Source organism: Arachis duranensis, chromosome 5 (genome assembly GCF_000817695.3).
Source record: "Arachis duranensis cultivar V14167 chromosome 5, aradu.V14167.gnm2.J7QH, whole genome shotgun sequence".
Classification (NCBI taxonomy): Eukaryota; Viridiplantae; Streptophyta; class Magnoliopsida; order Fabales; family Fabaceae; genus Arachis; species Arachis duranensis.
The window spans coordinates 98,380,933-98,403,470 of record NC_029776.3 but is presented as its reverse complement, the minus strand read 5'-3'; the positions used below and the strand labels follow the sequence as shown (position 1 = coordinate 98,403,470).

Sequence of the window (22,538 nt, the reverse complement as noted above, 5' to 3'; positions counted from 1 at the left end):
ATTCAAATCAATTAGCAACTTCTAATTATCAATCAACAAAAGGATTAGATAACTCAAGAGTCACTAATTACTCAATCAAAGCCAAGAGGAACAAAAGTTACACTAAAATCCTACCAAGCATTTCATCAAACACTTGGAAGGCACAAAAGAAAAGCAAAGCAAATTAACAACAAGAAGAGAATCTAACAACAATTATTGAGAGAAATTAACAACAACAATCAAAAGAAACACAATTATTATGAATTATCTTGAATTGAATTGAAAGAAAGTAGAAGGAACAATACTAGATCTACAACAAAATATAAGAACAACATAAAAGAGATTACACCAAAAGAGTAGGAGAAAAATGAATGTAACTACAAGGAATTGAGAAGATAGAAGTAGAAGAAGATGAATCTAAATCTAGATCTAAGAACTAAACCTAATCCTAATCCTAATTCTAGAGAGAAGTGAGAGCTTCTCTCTCTAGAAACTAACTTCTAGAACTAAACTAAAACTAATTGTAACTAACATGTGTTTTTCTCTTCACTCATTGGGTTAAATAGCATCAGAAATGAGTTGGATTGGGCCCACAAGGCTTCTAAAATCGATGGCCACGTTTTGCTTCAAGTGGACTAGGTGGCAGCAACGGCGCGTGCGCGTACTATGCGCGTGCGCACCACCATACTTGTAGCAAATATGGCAAATCTTATATCGTTTCGAAGCCCCGGATGTTAGCTTTCCAACCCAACTGGAACCGCATCATTTGGACCTCTGTAGCTCAAGTTATGGTCGTTTAAGTGCGGAGAGGTCGGCTTGACAGCTTTCCGGTTCTTTTATTTCTTCATGAGTTCTCCAACTTTTCATGCTTCTTTCTTCATTTCCTTGATCCAATGTTTGCCTCCTAAATGTTAAATCACTTAACAAACATATCAAGGCATCTAATGGAATCAAGGTGAATTAAATTTATTCATTTTAAGACCTAAAAAGCATGTTTTCACTCTTAAGCACAATTAAAGGAGAATATACAAAACCATGCTATTTCATTGAATAAATGTGGGTAAAAGGTCATAAAATCCCTTAAAATCAATGCAAGATAAACCGTCAAATTAGGTTTGTCAGGACACCATTAAGATTTAATTTTCTTTGCGATTTAAATATTTTTTTAATTGTTATATAAGGAAATTAGTAACAATTTGGATTATTATACCAACCTATTTTATAAAGATTTGGTTTTGAAATAAATTGATTGAACATTATGCTGTCAAAGTAGCCTCTTTTGTGAAAATTAATTTATTTAAAACATTAGAAATATGGTGATATGTAATTCATGCGAATATTGATCAGCCTAGAGGAAGGTCTATATTTGGCCGAATTATATACATATTGATGGTAAATACATGTTTAGATAACTAATTAAGAATAAAATAATGCTTATTATTTATGCAGACAATAATCGACCCAAAAGAAGTTTATTATTTGGCCAAATAATAAGCATTGCACACTTTTGTTTATTTTCTAATAATTATGCGATCAATAATCGATCCAAAGGAAGGTTATTGTTTGGCTAATTAATAGAAAATATATGCGGTAATAAATAGGTTGCGAAGTTTAAGTTTCCATGTGCGCATTCAGTCGGTCCAAAGAAAGGCTTAATATGTGACAAGAATTTTGACAAAAATTGATTACTTCAATGAGAGTATCACTTACAGTTAATTTTTCTATCAAAAGATTGAAAATTAATATTGTTTTAGATATCTCAATATGGATTTTTTTCACGTTATTTAACTAATACTACATGTTTCTTTTTTGTTCTAATAAAGAAACTATGGCTTCAGCTGCCAATATTTCTACACAATAACAGTATTTCTATACTGAATAGTTTAAACTTTAAGGTTTGGAAAGATGCCATGGAGATTGTGCTCGATTATATGGATCTGGATATAGCTTTTCGAGAGGAGAAACCTACTTTCACTCCAAAAAATCTCAATAAGGTTAAAATAGAAAAGTGAGAGAGATCCAATCGAATGAGTATTATGATCATGAAACGCTCAATTTCTGAGGCGTTTCGGGGCTCAATTACTGAGAATAAAGATGCCGAACAGTTCCTGAAAGATAATGAAAAATTCTTTATTAAGAATGAAAAGGCGGAAGCAAGTAGCCTTTTCAACAAACTTGTCTCCATGAGGTATAAATGTGAAGAGAACATCAGAGAGTACATTATGGAAATGTCTCATTTTGCTTCAAAAATTGAAAGCACTAAAGTTAGAGTTATAACACTCTAAAGGACACTTGGTCCTTAAATGAGCTTATATCTCACTGTGTGCAAGAAGAAGAGAGGCTATAGCAAGATAAGATTGAAAGTGCTCACATGACTTCATATTTTCAATATAAAAGAAAGCGTGATACTACTGCGAATGTGTCTTCTCAATAGAAAAATGTTAAGAAACAGGATCAAGTTTCAACCTGTTTCTTCTGTAAGAGAGTGAGATACATGAAGAAGGATTGTACTAAATATGCCACTTGAAGTGTAAAGAATGGTGTAATTCTTACTTTCGTTTGTTCTAAAACTAGTTTAAGTTATGCACCTGTTGATACTTGGTGGGTAGATTCTGCTGCAACTACTCATGTAAGTGTTACTATGCAGGGTTGCCTGTGGAGCTGACCGCCAAGTGATGCTGAAAGATACATCTATGTGGTAGACAGCAATATAGTTGCAGTCGAAGCTATAGGAACCTTTAGATTATGTTCCACGAGTGGATTTTACTTGGATTTATTAGAGACATTTTATGTACCGTTATTTAGACGGAATTTGGTTTCTGTTTTTCATTTGGACAAATCATGTTATTTTTGTTCATTTGCAGACAATAAAGTCAATCTCTTTTATAATTCGAATAATATTTGCTTTGGTCATTGGTGGATAATCTATATAGGCTTGACTTAAATTCTTATAAAAATGAAATACTGCAAACGGATACAAAACAAAAACTAAATCAGAATTCGGCATCATTATGGCACAAACGCCTAAGTCATATCTCTAAACAGAAAATTCAGAGGCTCGTGTTGGATGAAATTTTTGGACCCCTAAATTTGGCGGACTTTGAAGTCTGCATTGAGTGCATAAAGGAAAAAAGGACAAACGAAAGGAAATTAAGTGCCGAGAGAGCTAAAAATGTCTTAGAACTGATACATACCGATATATGTAGCCCTTCCCTACTGTCTCTTGGAATAGACAACGGTACTTTATTACGTTCATAGATAATTACTCTCGTTATGGGTATCTATATTTAATTCATGAAAATTCCCAAGTTTTGGATGTTTTCAAGTCTTTCAAAGTTGAAGCTGAACTTCAACTTGGAAAGAAAATTAAAGCTGTCAAATCTAATCGTGGTGGTGAATACTACAAAGATACGACGGTTCAGGTGAGTAACATTCCGGGCCTTTTGCTCTTTTCCTAGAGGAGTGTGGTATTGTTCCACAATACACCATGCCAGGCAAACCTAGCATGAATGGTATTGCATAGTGAAGGAACCGAACTCTTAAGGACATAGTGAGAAGTATGATTAGTCATTCTTCCTTGCCTGAATCACTTTGGAGAGAAACCTTAAAGACCACAGTATACATCCTTAATAGGGTGCCAAGCAAAGCAGTTAACAAAACTCCATATGAAATTTGATCTGGAAAAAGGTCCAGTATAAAGCATTTGCATAATTGGGGATGTCCAGTTGAGGCACGACCTTATAGGCCGCATGAAAGAAAATTGGATTCAAGGAAAATTAGTTGCTACTTTGTTGGTTATGCTGAGCATTCACGGGGGTACAAGTTTTACAATCCTGCATCAAGGTCTATTTTTTGAAACGGAAAATACGAGATTTCTTGAGGGTGTTAAGTTTGAGGTTAAAAAAATATTAGGAATGTTATTTTTTATGAGGATTCTGTAACTGACAATGATCAGGTCTTTGTACCTATTATTGTTCAAGACACAGTTATAGTACAAGAGCAGAATGAGAATCCTACTGTAGATCCAGTTACAGTACAAGAGAACAATGAGAATATCGTTGTTGCTCAAGATACTGCTACAACACAGAAAATAATGAGAATTTTTCTCAATCCCAATCTATACAACAAGCTTAATAACCTCACGAAGTGTCATTACTCATTAAGGAGATCCAATAGAGAAAAAAAAATCATATATGGTCTCAAACAAGCTTCCCGTCAATGGTATCATAAGTTCATCAAGTCATTACCTTATGGTTTTGAGGTAAATATCATAGATGAATATGTATACCGCAAGTTCAGTGGGAGTAAACACATCTTTTTGGTCTTATATGTTGATGATATTCTACTTGCCAGTAACGATAAAGGCTTGTTGCATGAAACTAAAAAATTTCTATCTAACAAATTCGAAATGAAAGATTTTGGTGATGCCTCTTTTGCATTAGGAATTGAGATACTAAGATATTGCTCTCAAAGTATTCTTGGATTATCACAAAAGAACTATATCGAAAAGATTTTAAGTAGATATGGTATGGAAAGATGCAGACCAATGGACACACTCGTAACTAAAGAAGACAAGTTCAGTATCAAGCAATGCCCTAAAAATGATCTTGAGAGGACAGCAATGCATGATAAACCTTATGCATGAGCACTATAGAGCTTAATGTATGCTCAAGTCTGCACACGTCCCGATATATCATTTATAGTGGAAGTGTTGGGTAGATACTTGAGCAATCCAGGCATGGATCATTGGATAGTTGTTAAACGCGTAATGCGCTATTTAAAAAGAACAAAGGATTACATGATTACTTATCGGAGATCAGAAAATTTGGAGATCATTAGGTACTCTGATTCCGATTTCATGGCATATGATTGTGAAACTTTGTCACTGAGCTTCCTATAGTAGATGACATTGAAAGGTTATTAAAGATATTTTGTGACAATAAGTCAGCAGTACTATACTCCAACAACAATAAGAGCTTGACAAAATTGAAGCATACAGACATCAAGTTCTTAGTTGTCAAGGAGAAAGGTTAAGAAAATAGGTTTCTATAGAATATATAGGAACAGAGTATATGTTAGCAGACCCATTAACCAAGAGATTGATCCCTAAAGTCTTTCATGAACACACTGCTCGAATGGATGTCAATATTTGTGATGCCTTGGTTTAGTAGGAATTTATTTTATGCTATATGTCCTATGACAGATATTGAATTACTTTCTGCAGAATTAAGTTGATGGTTTATTTCATGTTATGTGAAATATTTTTGTGTTTGATCTCAATAAATTTTTTAAAGTTAGACCAGCTGGAAATAGACATACATGAGATCACTTGGCATATAATTTCTATATTACTCATCCAAATTTGATCTATGTTGTTAAGTATGTTGGGATGGTGATTGTCGTGACCTTGTCACGACATTAATGTGATAAAAGCTGCGGTGATTCCATATCGAATATATGAGACGGACCATATTGTTAAAATAATGAGAGAAATAGCATTTAGATGCGCGCATAAAGTTTATTAGATGTGATTATGTCAAGAAAGAATATATATATAGCCCAAGTGGGAGATTGTTAGGAAATTATTTTAATTTTCTAATTTGTTTGTGGGCAATACATATATTAATTATAATCACAAATTATGCTATTTCAAATTAAATGATTTATATAATGGTGATCTCATTTATTGTTATAAATGCTAAATTGAACAAGTCATAATTACTTTTGATTTAGAATTAAATAAGAATAAAACCAGATATTATCTTTTGTTCCTTAGATAATTATCTTTTGGATTTTAGATATATTATTTTTTGGACTTTAGATACTATTTTATTTGGGTTTTAGGGTTTAATGGGTGTCATGTTCAAATATAAATATTGCCTTCAGAGTTCGGTCTCCAATATACCAAAGCCGCCTTTGTCGCTCTTTCTCCATCAGAAGAGTCACAATGGTTGAAAAAGATTGAAATAACTACAATATCCAAACTCTTCCAATCATGATTCATTTTTATAAATTCAAGTACGCTTCCGCATTTAAGTATTTTCTTTCTTAATGATTTAATATGAATAATTTTTGGGTTAAAAAATGATGAGAAAATTCCATCTTTTAATTCTAACCATTCCAAAGCCCATGCATCACATCCTAAACTGAGAAAGGAATTCCAAAATCTCTCCCTTTCTTTACTCAAATGTTTCGCATTACTGACGGACTTTTCCGAATGATTTTTTCCTTCGATAGTTAGCAAGGGATTAAGAAAATACTATTTGTACAACACAAATTAATTTTTGGTTAGCCTTTAATATTATTTAATTATTTTTCTAGAAAAACGTATTTCTATTTTTTAGATCCATATTTATAATTAAACTTAATTTAAATCTCTTTAATTTTCTACCCACTTCATAGTTAGTTATTGTTTCCTTTATTCTTTGACGTAACTTCATATAACACGGTTTTTTATATTTTCTTTTACGTTACTTTCTGAAATGTGATAAACTAATAACACCACCCTCTCGTCCTGAAGTTCAACCAAAACGTTCTCATCTTGAAGCCAGGTAGCACCCTCTTCTTTTTTCTTTATTATTATTATTATTATTATTATTATTATTATTATTATTATTATTATTATTATTTGCCCCGTTGTTTATGTGATTATATCTGTATATAGTTTTGAAACGAAAGGAGTTTTTGGCACACTTTAAATCTTTAAAATCTTATGACTTGCCATTATTAAGGCTATTTCTTGTGGTTCATTCTGAAAATGAAAGGTTCAATAACTAATGTCCTATCAACAGTTCAACACACTAATTCTCCTAAAACATTGAATATTTTTTTGTACATCTAATACATAGAATATATATCTACAATTTAAGTTCATTGAGTACAACATTGAGGATTAATTACAAGTTATGTGTATAATACAAATAGATATTATTTTTTAATTATAACACATTATTTTTAAAACACGTCTAAAATTTAAAAGTTTAAGTAAGATTATGTAGATGGTATGTTCATAAAAATTATTTTTTTTCAATTATAACACATCTAAAAATATGATGTTATATATAAATTATTTTTGAAACACATCCAAGATTATAACTTCTAGCATTTAAATATAAATACTAAAAATATAATTAATCTTTTAATATTTGATTTAATAAAATGCATCTAATGTTTATTATTTTATCATTAGTTAGATTTATTCATTACTTATTTGAACATTAACGTTTTCAAAATTATTAAAATCAATAATTAATTTAAATTTTTTATATCTTATGAATAAAAATATATCTAACATGTATTATTTGAGCATTAGTTTATTTCGTAAGTTTATTACACATACAAAATAATACAGTCATACTCAAAATATTTTTAGAACACATTTAAAAATCTATCAAATAAATATAATTAAATGGTTTAAGATTTATTTTAGAATTTTAAAATCAAAATTTTGAATTTTGAATAATTTGATTTTTAGATGTGTATTTAAATTATAATATATTAATAATAAAATATATTAAATTTGAAACAGAAATTTTAAATTTAAATTTTAAATTTTAATTTTATTTAGTTTGTCTTTTAAATATATATTTAATTTTAGAAAGACACTAAATCTATTCATAATTTTTAGTTGCGTTTGTTTTATTTTTTTTAAATTATTATAATAAAAAACTGAATATTGTATTATTTTTAAAGGATACCTAATTGAACGGCATGAATTAAGACGGTGTAGTGACAGAAAAAATGGTAAACAATTCTTTCTTAAAGTTTAGTGATGGCTAAAGTTTTTCTCACAAAATCTATCGCTATACATGGACGGATATAAAGGGGTAGTGGCTTGGGCCCTCAGAATTTTTGTCCTGGAAAAACAAAAAAAAAAAAAACTATTGTGACATCATCTTCAGCAATATTTTGCAAGTTAGGGATCTAATATTTTGCACTTCTAACTTAAGGCAAGGTCTTACTTCACATGTAAGCTTTGGACAACTGGGGTTGCTGCAACTGAATCATTTTCTTTTTGATGGATAGTTAGTTAGGTAGTAATGGTTAGCATAGTTAGTTAGATTAATTGATTACATGTATCTTTTCATATATAGGCAGCTATGTCTCTGTTAGCAATGAGTTTTGTCATTCTGTTGAATCAAGTCTCTTTTGTAAGGTTAAGACTTGAGAATCATGATCAAGAGATGTGAGAAACGACCAACTTAGGTGTGCATGCGCACTAAATGATTTATTAGTGAAATTAAGTATCTTTTAAATATTTTCTTTTATTTAACTTTAAGAAAAAAAATCTGATTTTTTGGACAATTAATACGTAAAAGTGAATATTTAAATTAATTAAATAATAATAAATCCTTGAAAAAACTAACTAAAAATTAAAAGTTAAAGGACAACTAACATTTCTCTTGTTATACGGCAATTAGAAAAGGACACATAAAAGGAATAGGAATAATATAGCTTGTAATATTATGAATGCAAATAACAACAATACGTCATATTGATATTGGAGACTGATGAGTTCCCTAATAGTGGTCCAGCCATTTATTTATTGTGGTGAAAGTATAATTATTTTAGAGGAAGTTTAATATAGTTGGAAGGGTGAAATGATGATCAATGGGGAATACGAAGGTATAGAGGGATGGGATTGGAAGTGTTTGGGGGAGAGTCCCAAACAGAGAAGGCACTAGAAGAGTTGAGCCACTTGAGAGTGATTTCAGGATAGTGACGATCAATAACATCCTTAAGGCTTTCTGTAGAGTTGACCCATTCCAAACCCTTCTTAGTGTACGTCTCTTCATTGAAGTTGCTTGTGAAGAACCTATCAGCTTCTAATCTCCTACAAATTCAATAACTCTTATTAGACCAAAACACAAAGAAGAAATTCAAGACTAATAATAATACTATATATACCTAGATGCCATGAGGAGGAATATAACGAAAGCAGTTTCACTAATAGCGAAGCCTTTAATCTTCTTCTCTGCCATTAGGCCAACCAACAAATCAAGCTCTTCAACATCATCACCATAAACATCTTCTAGTACTTCAATTGCTTCCTTCTCATCTGTTAAATCTTCCCATTTCGAGATTGGTATCAACAATAATGCCCTCCTGAATTGGTTGTATCTCGCTACATTCCTCTCTCTGTCCCTATAAACTGCATCATCACATATATTCATATCATTTTCTATTTTTATTTTTGGCATGTTAGAATAATAGAGGGTAAGGATTAGGTATCATACTTTCAAGAACAGGTAGGTCCACGTGATCTGGCCTTTCTGAGCCGTCCAAGTTTTGTGGTATGAGATCTCTGAGCCACATTGGATAGTTCCAAAGCTCAAGTGTTCCACAAGCTTGGTGCCCCATTGATACTATTTGACTTGCAACCCCTATCTTTGTTAAAGTCTTCTCTCCTTCTAGTCCAATCAAATTCTTCATAGGAATCCTATCATAATACCAAACCGCAAAGGAAATTTTCTTAACCTTTTCTTAAGTTTTGATTTGACATTAATAATAATAAGAAAACGGAAAAAACTTAATAATAATAATAATAATAATAATAATAATAATAATGTTCATACTCTTTGATTAACGGTGGAGATTTATTGGGTCCAGGAGTGGCAGATATGTCTCTGAGTTGAAGGTTATCAGGTAAGAGTGAGTGCATTCTATAAACACTGACAAATTCCTCAGTTAAAGAGTATGGGACACCATGATTATTTGGTCTCTTCAATCCCACAAGTCCTCCTAAGATTGCTCCTCCAACATGTCCAAACGTGTCCTTAAATTTCTTCCCCAACAATCCATACCTTGAGTGCACAATACTTTAAATTAATTCAATAATTAATCAAACATGCATGTACAGTACAGCTAATAAACAAAATTTTGTTAATTAGGCACATATAATTAAGAGGATAGTGTTTAGAGATACCAATTGGCCCTCATGCCTGCAAGTAGAGTGTCAGTTTTAAGGAGCTCTACAGTCCAATCAATGGTGTGAATCTTTGCAATTACTGCTGACGTCACCAACCTTGCATGCCTATATATTTCTTCATCATCCAATTCTGGGTAGAAGATAGATTAAAAGCACACGGTAAAGAATCCTAACAAGCACGGTAAAGAATCCTAACAAGCTAATAAGGGTCTCATGATTGAACCTAGTTAAAACGATAATCCAAATTAAGAAAAAAAATTATCTTAGTTAATTAAGCATATATAATTAATGAATTTGGATCTTCTAAAATTTGAATTTCATCTTAAAAAGTAAAATATGATCTTCTACCATTGAATAGTTTTTCTTTTATATTTATTTTTGGTGTTACTTATGAAATCAATAGTGAGAGATCACACTTTACTCTCTAAAGTGAAATTCAAACTTTAGAAAATCTAAATCCATAATTAATATTAATGATTGAGAATCTTAATTAATTTTTTTAATTATTCTCTTATATTTAAATAGACAAAAATTTAAATATATATCTTATTTTATAAAAATATCAAAAAATAAAAAAATTCAAAATTTAGGAGAATAATTAAAAAAAAAGTTTTAATCATTTTCTATAATTAATTGACAAGAGAGTGTTTAGAGATACCAGTTGACCCTCATGCCTGCAAGTAGAGTGTCAGTTTTAAGGAGCTCTACAGTCCAATCAATGGTGTGAATCTTTGCAATTACTGCTGACGTCACCAACCTTGCATGCCTATATATTTCTTCATCATCCAATTCTGGGTAGTTTTTCTGTTTTTAATTTGTGCATTCAACTTCAGATACATCAGACAAAATATTATATTACCCGTAACTGATTTCTAACGGTATCTAACTGCCTCTAATTATCTCTAACCAACTTAAAACTAACTTAACTAACTAGTTGATAAATATATAAAACGTGATCGATTGTAAAATTTAGGGTATGTTAGTTAATTACTACAGAATAGACATACATACATACCTTGAGAGCATCACAGACAGAATTGTGTTCATGAACAAAAAGGGCCTGCAAAGTTGAGACACCAGCCCAACTATTACGGACATCACCAGAGACTGCAATTCCATTTTCATTATGGAGAAGCTCCCCTTCTTCAGATATCTTTATCTTCCCATCTTTCAATGTTCTCAATCTCTTCAAAACTTCTCCATTGCTTCCATATATCACACTTGCATCCCTTCAATTTATTGGTTTTAATAAATTATTAATTCATTAGCTCTTATAACAGATACTACTTATATGTTTGTGCTACATGCTTCAATTTGAAAATAAATAATGGATATTACGAGAGAGAAAAAAAAAGTATTTTTAGTGGCATGTATATTTGTATTACTATTCACTACAGTAATTATTATTGTCCATTTCTTTTATTAAATCAACTCTTCTGTATTTATCACGAAGAAATATAGGAAATCAATAGAATATTTATACAATGTATACAATAGAGGTGTAGGGATGCCGTATCAAAGATTAGTGTTACTTTTTTCCATCAATTGAAACTTTTGGGATGAGTAATATCATGACATGGTATTATAATTTTACATCTAAAAGCTTTTGGATGAATGATTTTATGACATAAGATATTTATTATTCCTAGTACTCGGATAGTTATTCTGAATAGTATAAATGATGTTTATTTTTTAACTCATATAGTTCATTATACACATTGTATAAATATTTTATTGGCTCCTTATTTATTATTATTGCTATATATAGTAGTTTATTTATAAGAGAATAATATTATCACTCCATAAGTTATAATTTTTCTAATTTATCTTTCACATAATGGAGAGAAAAATTGTAAGATAATTATTTTTGATAATATACAATTAAAGAATGACATTATTAATTTGGGAGGCGCTCCCTAATTTATAATAGCAATCGTAATTATTAGAGGAGTTTTCATGCTCCACAGAGTAATCTCATTTGTTCATTTCAAAACTAAAACTCAATAAAATAATAGTATAACTTTTTTATTTGGTGTCACCAAGAAATAGTACAACCCTTTTTTGGTATTAAAAAAACACTTTTAATGTTTTAACTTCTAACTTTTAACCCAATATTTATAGTCGCTGAAAATCTAAATAAAAACCTAAACAGATAATCCTAAAAGTTAATATATATTTTTTATTTACAAGATTATCTCAGAGATATGGTCAAAAAATTCGTCTAAATAAATGTTTGTGGAGATCATGGGTTACTAGAATAAAAATGTGATAATTTACTTTAGTTATGTAAATGATTAATTTACTCATCTATTTAAATAAGTATTAAAAATTTAAATTTAGTCTTATATATAAAATAATTTATTAATTAATAATAAATTTTTAAATAAAATTTAAATTTATAATAAATTAATCTTAATTTATTAAACTAAAAAATATCATTATGTGGACTATTTGATTACGTAAAAATGATGTTATCTTTCACAGTAAAATAACAAAATTTAAAAATTGTGCGGGTTAATCATTTTTATATATTACAGAATGATATTGTAAATAATTCATGTTATTGATAACGAAAATAATATAAAATTATTGATCGTTTATAATTTGTATTTATCTTATTTACTTATTTCACCAATGTTGAGCTCTTTCTTTAAAAAAAGAATTAATTGTCACGGCAAGGAATTTTTTCAATTTGGGATAAGCAGAGATAGAGGCAGGGGTACAACAACTGTACAAGTCCCCACTCCAACTACGTTACAAAAGTGTAATTGACATGCCAATTATCTAAAAAAGAAGTTTAATTGACAACATTTGTCTTATATATGTTTGACCTTAAAATAATATATGATGAATATATTTTTATATTAACTTCGTCTTATGTTTTTTTAATGAATATGGATCGAATCTTTATTTTAAAAAAAAATAGATTATACAGTATTATTTTGATGTTATGTAGATTATTTGTTTTTTCTAAAGAAAAAAATTCAATACATTAAAAGTAGAGTTTATTATTATAATAGAAAATTATAAAAAATAAATAAAATAAAATAGACACTAAAATTCTTAACAACGTACTTTCTATTTTTAACAGTATTCACTATTATAGAAAAAATATAGAAAAACAATGTATATAGTAAACAATAATTTAAAAGAAAAAATAAATTTAAAATTAAAATTTAGATCTTTAATTAATTAAATAATTATTATCATATTTTAAAATTAAAAAAAATAAAATTAGCACATAAACTACTACGGACGGTTAACCATTTATATATTATATATTGTACGTTTTACACCTCTCTTCAACGGTATTGATCTCTCCTACAACCGTCATCGTCGTCGCCGGAAAGCTTTTAACACTGTCGCCCCCTCATCGCTGCATCAGGTTCTCCTCCAACCCTATTAGTAACGCCGTTTTGCACCCCTTCACCGGCGTTTCTCTCTCCCGCAACGGTCATCGTCGTCACCGCAAAGTTCTTGACGCTGTCGCCTCCCTCACCGCCGCACCAGATTCTCTTCCAACCCTATTAGTGGCGCCGTTTTTGCACCCTTCACCTGCTTATCCATGTCAAAGTGGTTCTTGACTTCTAGTTAATGGCGTTCTTGACTTCTTGTTAATGGCGGCCATTATGAACTTGTTGCACTCAGACTCCATCCACGTCGTCGAACTTGTTGCACTCAGACTCCATCCACGTCGTCACGAACGACGCCAGATTCAGCCTGAGGTTTGCATCTAGCATGAGTTCATTGTTTATTATTTGGTACGTTGCCTTCTTGAGTTATTTTAATAGGTATGCGGATGATTATTTTTAATTTTTAGCCGGATGATCATTTTAGTAGGTATACGATAATTATTTTAATTCTTATGTGGATGGTTATTTGGTTGGAATAGATCTAGTTAGATACAGTTAAAATATGTTGGATGTTCAATTTACTAAGTATGAGATGATTAAATGAGATTTTTTGGTTGTATATTTTGGGTGAAATATTTTTTTTAAATTTTTTGGACCAAATTGCCAACCCATTGTTCATGTTGTTCAGATTTTTCGTTGTCTACCTAGCGGAGCCTCTGTATAATGGAAAGTATTTCAGATACAACTTTAAAATATTATTGAGATGAGAGAGGGTGAAAGTGGGGTAGAAGGAGTGGCGGTGCAGGATGTCAAAACGGTGGAGCATGATGAGCGGAAAAAGGCGTCAAAAATGTGGGTCAAGAGGGCGTAGGGGCCAATGGGAAGGCTGAAGTAGGCGCAGGAGGGCAGAGAGATGGGAAACCTAGCATGCATGATACCTATGTCTCTAAAGATTCTGTTAGAGACAAAGTGGTAGGTGAGGTGGCACCGAAGCCATTGATCATGGAGGACGTGTTGGATGGGGATAGATCGATTGTGGTCATCGGGAGGCAAGGGTGCATCCAAACTGAAGGTAGTGTTTTCTGAAGAGGGAAGGAAGGTGCTTGCGGAGCCTTACAAAGATTATAGTGGTTAGCGTGCTCAGTAAGAACCTTAGTTATACGGTCTTGTCTCATAGATTAAGGTTCATCTGGAGGTTCAATGGTGGTTATGAACTCTTGGATGTGGGAATGGATATTTTCTTGTCAAATGTGACTGAAGAGAGGATCGAGAAAAGGTTCTAGTTAGGGGACCATGAATGATAGATGGATTCTATTTAGTAGTCAAACCTTGGTCTTTTGATTTTGTTCGACAGAGAAATTCTTTGGCTGTACTCTTGTTTGGATTCGCTTGACGGGCTTGATGATTCTATATTACTAGGAAAAGGCCATGCGGTGGATTACGACGACGATTGGTACTTCGATCAAAGTCGATGTCGCAACCAAGGAATTGGAAAGGAGAAAATTTGCACATACCTGTGTACATATAGACTTGGGTGTACCAATCATTGATGAGATTGATGTAGATGATGTGGTCTATAAGGTGGAGTACGAGCCTTTAGAACTTATTTGTGATACATGCAAGTGTTATAGACACGTCGCGGCTGATTGCAAGTCAAAGTTGAAAAATAAGACGGTGAAAATGGGAGCAGATAAGCCACCAAAAAGCATTTTCCGAGGACTACAAATGCCAACGATGGAAAAGTGCAGTGAGACGTTATTTTTTAAAGTGATTTGCCCGTTACCGAAGAACATGGAAAGGAGGATTCTTCGCATAATTTGTTGCATGAAAAAGGAGGCAAAGATCATGCCAATAGTCACATGGAAGTTGAAGAAGAGCGGACCAAGGTTATTAATTAAAAAAAAAAAGAAAAAAAGAGTGTAAAGGACAATGTCAACATAGTGCCTCGGCCCAATGTTAAGAAGCCCAATTCTAAAAAACTTGTTTTCATGGTAAATACGGGTAGAAAGACAAAAAGCTTTAGGCTCTCTAAAGCTCCTAGGACTGGGAGTGTTAAAAAATATGTTAATGTGAATACTATTCATCTTTCTTCATACAGCGGCATTAAAGCAGGGCCAAGTGGGGCTAAGCATGAGACCCCTTCTCAAAGCATAGTCAGAAAACGTCTCAGACAAATTTTCCTTCAAAGTTCACTGCAAGATTGCAGAATCTTGGAACATGGAGAGAGAAAAGAGAAGTGAGAGCAAAGTGTTAATGTTAAAGAGGCAAAGGAAAATGAGGTGGTCGAAGAGAGGGTTCAGGATCTCTGAACCAGGTAGTGTTCTTATCACCCCCTTTCTATTATTGTTGTTATGAATAGTAATAAATTTAGCATCATAGCGTGGAATGTGAGGGAGCATCTGGGAACTTAGCTCGTGTACATTTCAAGAAAAATGGAAAAAAATTTCATCATTTCTTTTTTATTGTTATTGAAACCCATATTATCTTTGAGAAGATAAAGTCTTTTTCGGAGAATCTGGAGTATTGTAATGTTAGTATCTCTTAAGTTAGAGGTTAGAGTGGTGGCATTTGGGTTTTGGTGGATAAATCCTAGGAACAAAGCAAAATTGTGAATATCACTGATCATTGTGTTGCTTTTGAAGTAATTAAAGGATCTTGTATGTGGACATGTAACGTGGTGTATGCCAACCCCCAAGCTCAGTATTGGCCAGCTCTTTGGGATTACCTTAGATAGTTGGTCACTAATATATCTAGTCCTTGGTTAGTACTAGGAAACTTTAATGAAGTGTTGTCTTCGAAAGAGGTTAAGGGAAGGATCTTTAATGCTAATAGAGCTCATGTTTTTGCTTTTACTATGGATGATTGTGGTTTGATGGATATGTGATCTAAAGGGAGGAGATATTCTTGGCATCGAATAGTCAAGGGAGGATTAGATATAGCAAAGAAATTGGACGAGAATTTTATTAATAGATATTTGCGCCTTCTGTTCCCTGAGATTTTTTGTGAAATTTTAGGCAAATACAATTCTGACCATTCGCCCCTTCTTATCAAGTGTCGGCTAGATGGTGTCAAGCAGAAAATGAACCGACCTTTCAGGTTTCAAGCTGCATGGACCACTAACCTTTTGTTCCATGATGTAGTTCATAAGGCTTGGAACTCTAAGTGTTCGAATGTTTTTAAAAGTCTTTTTGTTGTAAGAAGAGATGCTCAAAGGTTTAATTCTGAGGTCTCTGGCAATATTTTTATCAAGAAAAGAGAGTTATAAGGGCAGATTAATAGTATTCAGTTGTCCTTAGGGTGCTCTGACGACCCTCATCTCAGAGGAAGAATCTCGGCTCAGCGGAAATTACATGCTATTATTTTAAGGGAGGAGCTTTTTTGGTACAAGAAATCTATAGAGAAGTGGGTGAGATTTGGGGATAAAAAAACTAATTTTTTCCATCTCCAAACTATTGTCAGACGAAAGATAAATAAAATTCACACTCTTATGCTTGAGGATGGTACTTGGTCCAATGATGTGAATGTTCTAAAGAATGAAGTCAATAATTTTTTTTCAGAAACTCTTTTGTTCTAGAGAAGAGGTAGAGCTTGATTGTCTTGAGGATGTTCCTTTCCCTGAGCTTAATTATGAAGCATGTGAGTCTCTTGTCAAGCCAGTTTTATTTGAGGAAGACAAATGCGATGTTATAGATTTGGGTGCCTTTAAAGCTCTTGGGCTGGATGTATTCCAAGCTGTGTTCTTTAAGGAATATTGAGAGAATGTTGAAAAAGATGTATGAATGTGTGTCTTTAGAGTCTTTTCTGGAGAAGTTTTGGACATGTCTATTTTTGAAACCTTGATTGTGCTCATTTCTAAAGTGGATAGTCCTACAGTTATGAAGGATTTTCAACCTATAAGCTTGTGCAACGTTATTTATAAGATTATAACCAAGGTGTTAGTTAATCGCCTCTACCCTTTCCTAACGGATGTGATTGGACCACGTCGGGGGGAGGGGATTTTCATACCAGGAAGAGGCACAAGTGAGAATATTATTATTGCTCAGGAGATTCTTAACTTCATGCGAAAAACCAAATCGAAGGAAGAAACTATTGCTTTTAAAATAGACCTTGAGAAGGCTTATGACAGAGTAGTTCAGATATTCCTTTAGCTTTTACTTCGACTTTTTGGCTTTTCTGACAGTATTATTACTTTAATCATGAGATGTGTCTATTCCTCATCTCTCTCAATTCTTTAGAACGGTGAGAGGTTACATAGTTTTAACCCCCATAGAGGTATTCGACAAGGTGAACCACTTTTTCCTTACCTGTTTGTCTCGTGCATGGAATGGTTGGCCTACCAAATTTTCCATCTCGTGGCTAATGGATCTCAGATCTCTGTTGCTATATCTAAGAGAGGACCAAGAATTTCTCACCTTATGTTTGCTGACTATCTTCTTCTCTTATGTAAACCAAATAGGTCCCATGTTGTAATTGTTATGCAGACTCTTGATCTTTTCACCAAAGCTTTAAATCTAAAGGTCAATCTTTCTAAGTCTAAAGCTCTTTGCTCTAAACTTATCTCGTAGAGGAGGAAAGAAGTTTTATTAGGGGTTTCACATATTCACTTCACTCAAAGTTTGGGCAAGTATTTAGGAATAAATATTGGTCATGAAAGAGTGGCTAAGAAAATTATTTATGAGGTCTTAAATAAGGTTCAAGGTAGGCTTGCTAATTGGAAGAGTCATCTTTTCAACGAGGCGGTAGATTGTGTTTGGTCAAATTAGTATTATCTTCGATTCCAATTTATCAAATGCATGTCTCTTACTTTCCGACTCATGCCTGTGAAAAAATTGATTCGTTGATGTGACAATTCTTTTGGAAGGGGCAAGCAACAAGGAGGGGCTTATCTCTTAGAAAGTGGGAAAAGGTTGTGACACTGAAAAAATATGATGGCCTTGGAATGAGAGATTCGCAACGTGTGAATATTGCTCTTTTAGGAAAGTTTATTTGAAAAATGCTCCACTGCCATTACAAGCTCTAAGTCCAGGCTATATACAACAAGCATCTCTCTAATGGCAGAAGTTGGGAGGCTATGTGTGGAGCTTCTCATGTGTGAAAAAGCATAGTTAAAGCCTTTAAATACTTGAAAGATGGTTTTGAGTGGAGTTGCGGTAATAGACATCAATCCCTGTAGTTTGATTCTTGGTTCTCTTTCGGAAAGCTCTATGATATCATTCCCTATGTTCATATTACTGACATTAGTCTATCAATTGATCATGTAATTCATAATGGAACTTGGAACGTTGATAAATTTTATTCTCCTCTATCTGATCATGTTAGGTTGTCTCTTGCAAGCTTGCCTATTCCAAAATTAAATTTGAGTGGAACAAGATAGTTTTGGAACCTTTTCGCTTCGATTGCTTATAGCACCAAAAGTGGATATTAATGGCTTACTAAAAGGAAAATTCATTGGGATGAAACCTAAAATTGGAATTGGTTATGAAAGACGTTTATTCTGGAGAAGATAAGGTTGTTATTATGGATGGCTCTCCATGGTGCAATTCCCACAAATAAGTTTCGGTGCTTCAGAAGTTTAGCTTCCAATAATTCTTGCTCCCGATGTTGGATCTCTCCTGAGACAATTTCTCATTGCCTTCATGACTGCGATAAAGCCAAGGATGTTTAGTACATTTTTTATCAGTCTGTTCTTGTGAATAATGCTTCGTTAGATTTTGTTGCTTGGATTAAGCAAATTATTAACGGTAGGAAAGGCCTAGTTCTGGCAGGGGTTTAGTGGATTTGGAAGAATATATGTCAAGAGATTTTTAATCCCAGTGAACCTTGGTCAAGTATGAAGGTTGCTATGTTAGCCGGGAGCTTGAATAAAGAGTTTGAGTTCTTGTAGGAACAACCGTTACCTAGCCTTTAGTGATGAGTGGACTTATGTTTGGACAGCTCTTCCCAATAATTTCTTCAAAGTTAATTGTGATGCAAGCATAATCAAGGATGATCAGCTGACGGGTTTTGGGTGTCTCTTACGAGATGATAGAGGAAAATAGATTCTCGGTTGTTCAGGCTCACTTTTTCCTTGGCCAGTGTATCATTGTAAATTAATCGCAGCTTGGCATGGCTTAATGTTAACTTGGGAAGCTGGTTGTAAGAATGTAATTTGTGAACGAACTCCTTTTAACCCTTCTTGGTCCTAAAAAATATTCAGTCATAGCACAGTGATAGATTAAGACATTGTGATTATACTCTATGATCTCTTGTCAAAAAACTCAAAGGTTCAGTTTGAACTTATTCAAATACAAAACAAATTGTGTGGCAGACTATATGGCTAAAACTACTGCTAAAGGCAATACGACTCATGTTTAAATAGAGTCTAAGGATGCGTTGAAGAAGATTTTGCAGAAAGATACGATTTCTGTTAATTAATATTTAAGTTCTTTAAATTTGTGTCCTTTTTTCTTTTCTTGTTATTTTTATCAAAACAAAAATATCACAATCATCTGTCAATTCTCTTTATTCGAATAAATTGTAAACAATCTTATTAATATTTATGTATATTTGTATTTTGTGAAAAAAAATTTGAAAATAGCTTTTCTATTAATATTCATGGATATATGCAAAAATCAATGTCATTTTTAGAAAAAAAAAAAACTGGTAATAAAGACTCATAATAAAAAAATCGTACTTTTCTTAATAAAATTAGAAAAAGAAAAAGGATGTCTGTCTTTTCAATTGGAAAATAGTAGTTAGATTGGTAGTAAGAATGTAGGATTTAGATTCAAACTCTAATGTCTTTTCAATTGGAAAATAGTAGTTAGATTGGTAGTAAGAATGTAGAATTTAGATTCAAACTCTAATTCTATTAACGTATTTAAATTCTTTTTAAAATTAAATATTCTATTCGAACATTGATAATTTTTTAATCTTAATTCTATCACATCTTAAAATATTTTACCCATTGCTATAGTTAGAGGTGGTAATGAGTAGGGTAGGATAGGATTTGGACCCAATTCTAACCTTATCTGTAGGTTGAAATTTTTATATAAACTCAATCCTACTCTACCTGCGGTCGGGTTGAGAATATTCTAACTTTAACCCTGCTCGCTCTTAACTCACGGGTATCTGATCTTACGCGTGGGTTTTAAAAAATATAGAATATTATTATATAACTTGATGATAATTTAAAATAGAACAGACTTTTATGTAAAAAAAATATTAAATTATCAATTAATGATTGAGTTATGCTACACGTACAAGTCTTTTTGGCTTACAAATCTTACAAGCTGGGTCAAGTCTAACAAAAACTACATTCACTCACGGGAGGGTGATAACGCATCACTCAACTGTTTCCAAAGCGCGCTTTCACTCACCATTATAGAAGACACTTCGTCTCCTCCTCCTCTTCCTTATTCTCCTCCTCCTCTTCCTTCTTCTTCTTCTCCTTCTTTTTTGCGTTTCTCCTCCTTTTTTTTTCGCATGTTTCATCTTCATTATTGTTTTTTTATTACTGTTGTTGTTGTTGCATTTTTTTCTCTTCCTCTTTCTATTAATTTTGCAACATTATATATTTTTTTTCTTTGTTTGATTTTTTCTCCCAAAAAGAATTATAAGAAAACAAAATAAGAAGATGAGGAAGAAGAAGAAGCAGTAGAAGATGAAGAAGATGAAGAGGAAGAGTTTTGAATTATGCAGAACTTATCAGAATAAAAATACACTCAAAAATTCTTAAAATACACCCAAATATTTTCGTGTTACACCCAAATATCTTCGTATTACACCCAATTTGCTGCAAAAACAGAAAAATATTTTCTCTAATGCTGCGTTTTTTTTTCCTTCCTCTTTTTCTTATTTCTTTCTTTCTTTTAGTTAAATGAATGTAAGTTCATCATCTTTTAAGTAATTCTACAGCATTATGTGTTTTTCCTTCTTTATTTGATTTTTTTTGTTTTTAGTCTTGTTAAGAGAGTAAAACAAGAAAAAACTTGAGAAGGTAAAATAAAAAGGAAAATATGAATAAGAAAAGAAGAAGAAGATGGTGACGATGATAAAAAAAGGAGGAAGATGAAGAATTTTGAATTATGCAGAACTTATCAGAATAAAAATACACCCAAAAATTCTTAAAATACACCCAAATATCTTTGTGCTACACCCAAATTTGCTGCAGAAAAATATTTCCTCTAATGCTATAATTTTTTTTCTTCTAAATTGAATCACACTTTAGCACTTGATTGGATTCAAAACAATAATCAATTTCGTTATGGTTCAATTGACAATCTGAACTATTTATTATTTTCAACAACGAGATAACTAATGATGAAGGAGAAAGAGAAAAAGAAAAGAGGATAAGAAATTTCAATGAAAAAGGAGGAAGAGATGGTGTTGATGACGACGATAACGAGAGACAAAAAATTACGAAGAAGAAGGAGAGGTATGAAGAAAGAAGAGGCATGAAGAAGAGGCACAGAAAAAAACGTAAAAACGCGTGAATATAAATGATTTGTATGACTTGTATGGAAAAACGCTTGTATGTAGAGAATAATTCTTAATAATTTTTTTTAGTGGCTAAGAATCTTTTGTATTTAGTGAGAGGTCTTTAATTCAATATCCACTTAAAACATATTTTTATATAAGTATATAACATATGTATATATAGAGTATCAACTGGTTGGATATAATTGAGGCTCAACTCGTATCGTACTCGATCCACACGAAAATTTTATCCGAACTCTATCTTATCCATTACGAATTGGATTGCCAACCGAATAGAATTTGATTGGATATCTACAAATAAGATAGCCACCCCTAAATCTACGGTCTACAGCCCACGCATCACGACAAAATTATACTGCAAAACAATACTCCACTTGCTGCAATCAACTCAATGCTACTCAGCACATCCTCAGGTATTGAGTTTGCCAAACATAATCTTATCAAGATATCATGCCCATGTGAAGGGGCCCCGGTATTTAGAAATCGTATCATTAAAATATAATACTTTTTTTCAGGGTTAAATATAACTTTTTTCTTTCTTCAAAAGCAAGTTATTAATTTAATTTCTAAAAGATAAAAATGTTGCTTGGCAATTTCTTTTTTAAAAGATAGATGTTTTTGTTAGCTATTGATATCCCAATAATAATTCTATTTTTATTCATTATTTTAATATTTAAATTAATATTAACAAAAGACATGTTAAACTTTAAATTGCTTGCCAGTCTTTTAATCTTGAGGGTTATTAAATTGATATTTCGCTGAAAAAATTAACAAAATTTAGCTTATTTATTTCAGAATGT

The 22,538-nt window shown here is 32.1% G+C and overlaps 2 protein-coding genes across 3 annotated transcripts in view; one reads left to right on the top strand and one right to left on the bottom strand.

The window, feature by feature from the left end:
- The first annotated feature begins 2,021 nt into the window (after window positions 1-2,021).
- LOC107490752 (uncharacterized) lies at window positions 2,022-4,624 on the top strand. The gene is made up of 4 exons (XM_016111555.1): window positions 2,022-2,167; window positions 2,554-2,608; window positions 3,186-3,401; window positions 3,935-4,624. Exons 1-4 carry the CDS (start codon window positions 2,022-2,024, stop codon window positions 4,622-4,624), a joined length of 1,107 nt encoding a protein of 368 aa, XP_015967041.1.
- Window positions 4,625-8,419: 3,795 nt separating this feature from the next.
- Window positions 8,420-22,538, bottom strand: part of LOC107490814 (alpha-dioxygenase PIOX) — a 25,649-nt gene continuing 11,530 nt past the window's right edge. Inside the window, exons 5-11 of one of the 2 annotated variants that reach the window (XM_052261265.1) lie at window positions 10,923-11,136; window positions 10,665-10,711; window positions 9,905-10,003; window positions 9,555-9,782; window positions 9,216-9,418; window positions 8,887-9,130; window positions 8,420-8,812 (exon numbers count right to left, since the gene is read on the bottom strand). In XM_052261265.1, coding sequence (XP_052117225.1) covers window positions 8,587-8,812; window positions 8,887-9,130; window positions 9,216-9,418; window positions 9,555-9,782; window positions 9,905-10,003; window positions 10,665-10,711; window positions 10,923-11,136 — 1,261 coding nt within the window. In that variant the 3' untranslated portion in view covers window positions 8,420-8,586. Of the gene's footprint in view, window positions 8,813-8,886; window positions 9,131-9,215; window positions 9,419-9,554; window positions 9,783-9,904; window positions 10,004-10,565; window positions 10,712-10,922; window positions 11,137-22,538 lie in introns of both variants that reach the window. The other variant, XM_016111627.3, reaches the window with a different exon arrangement.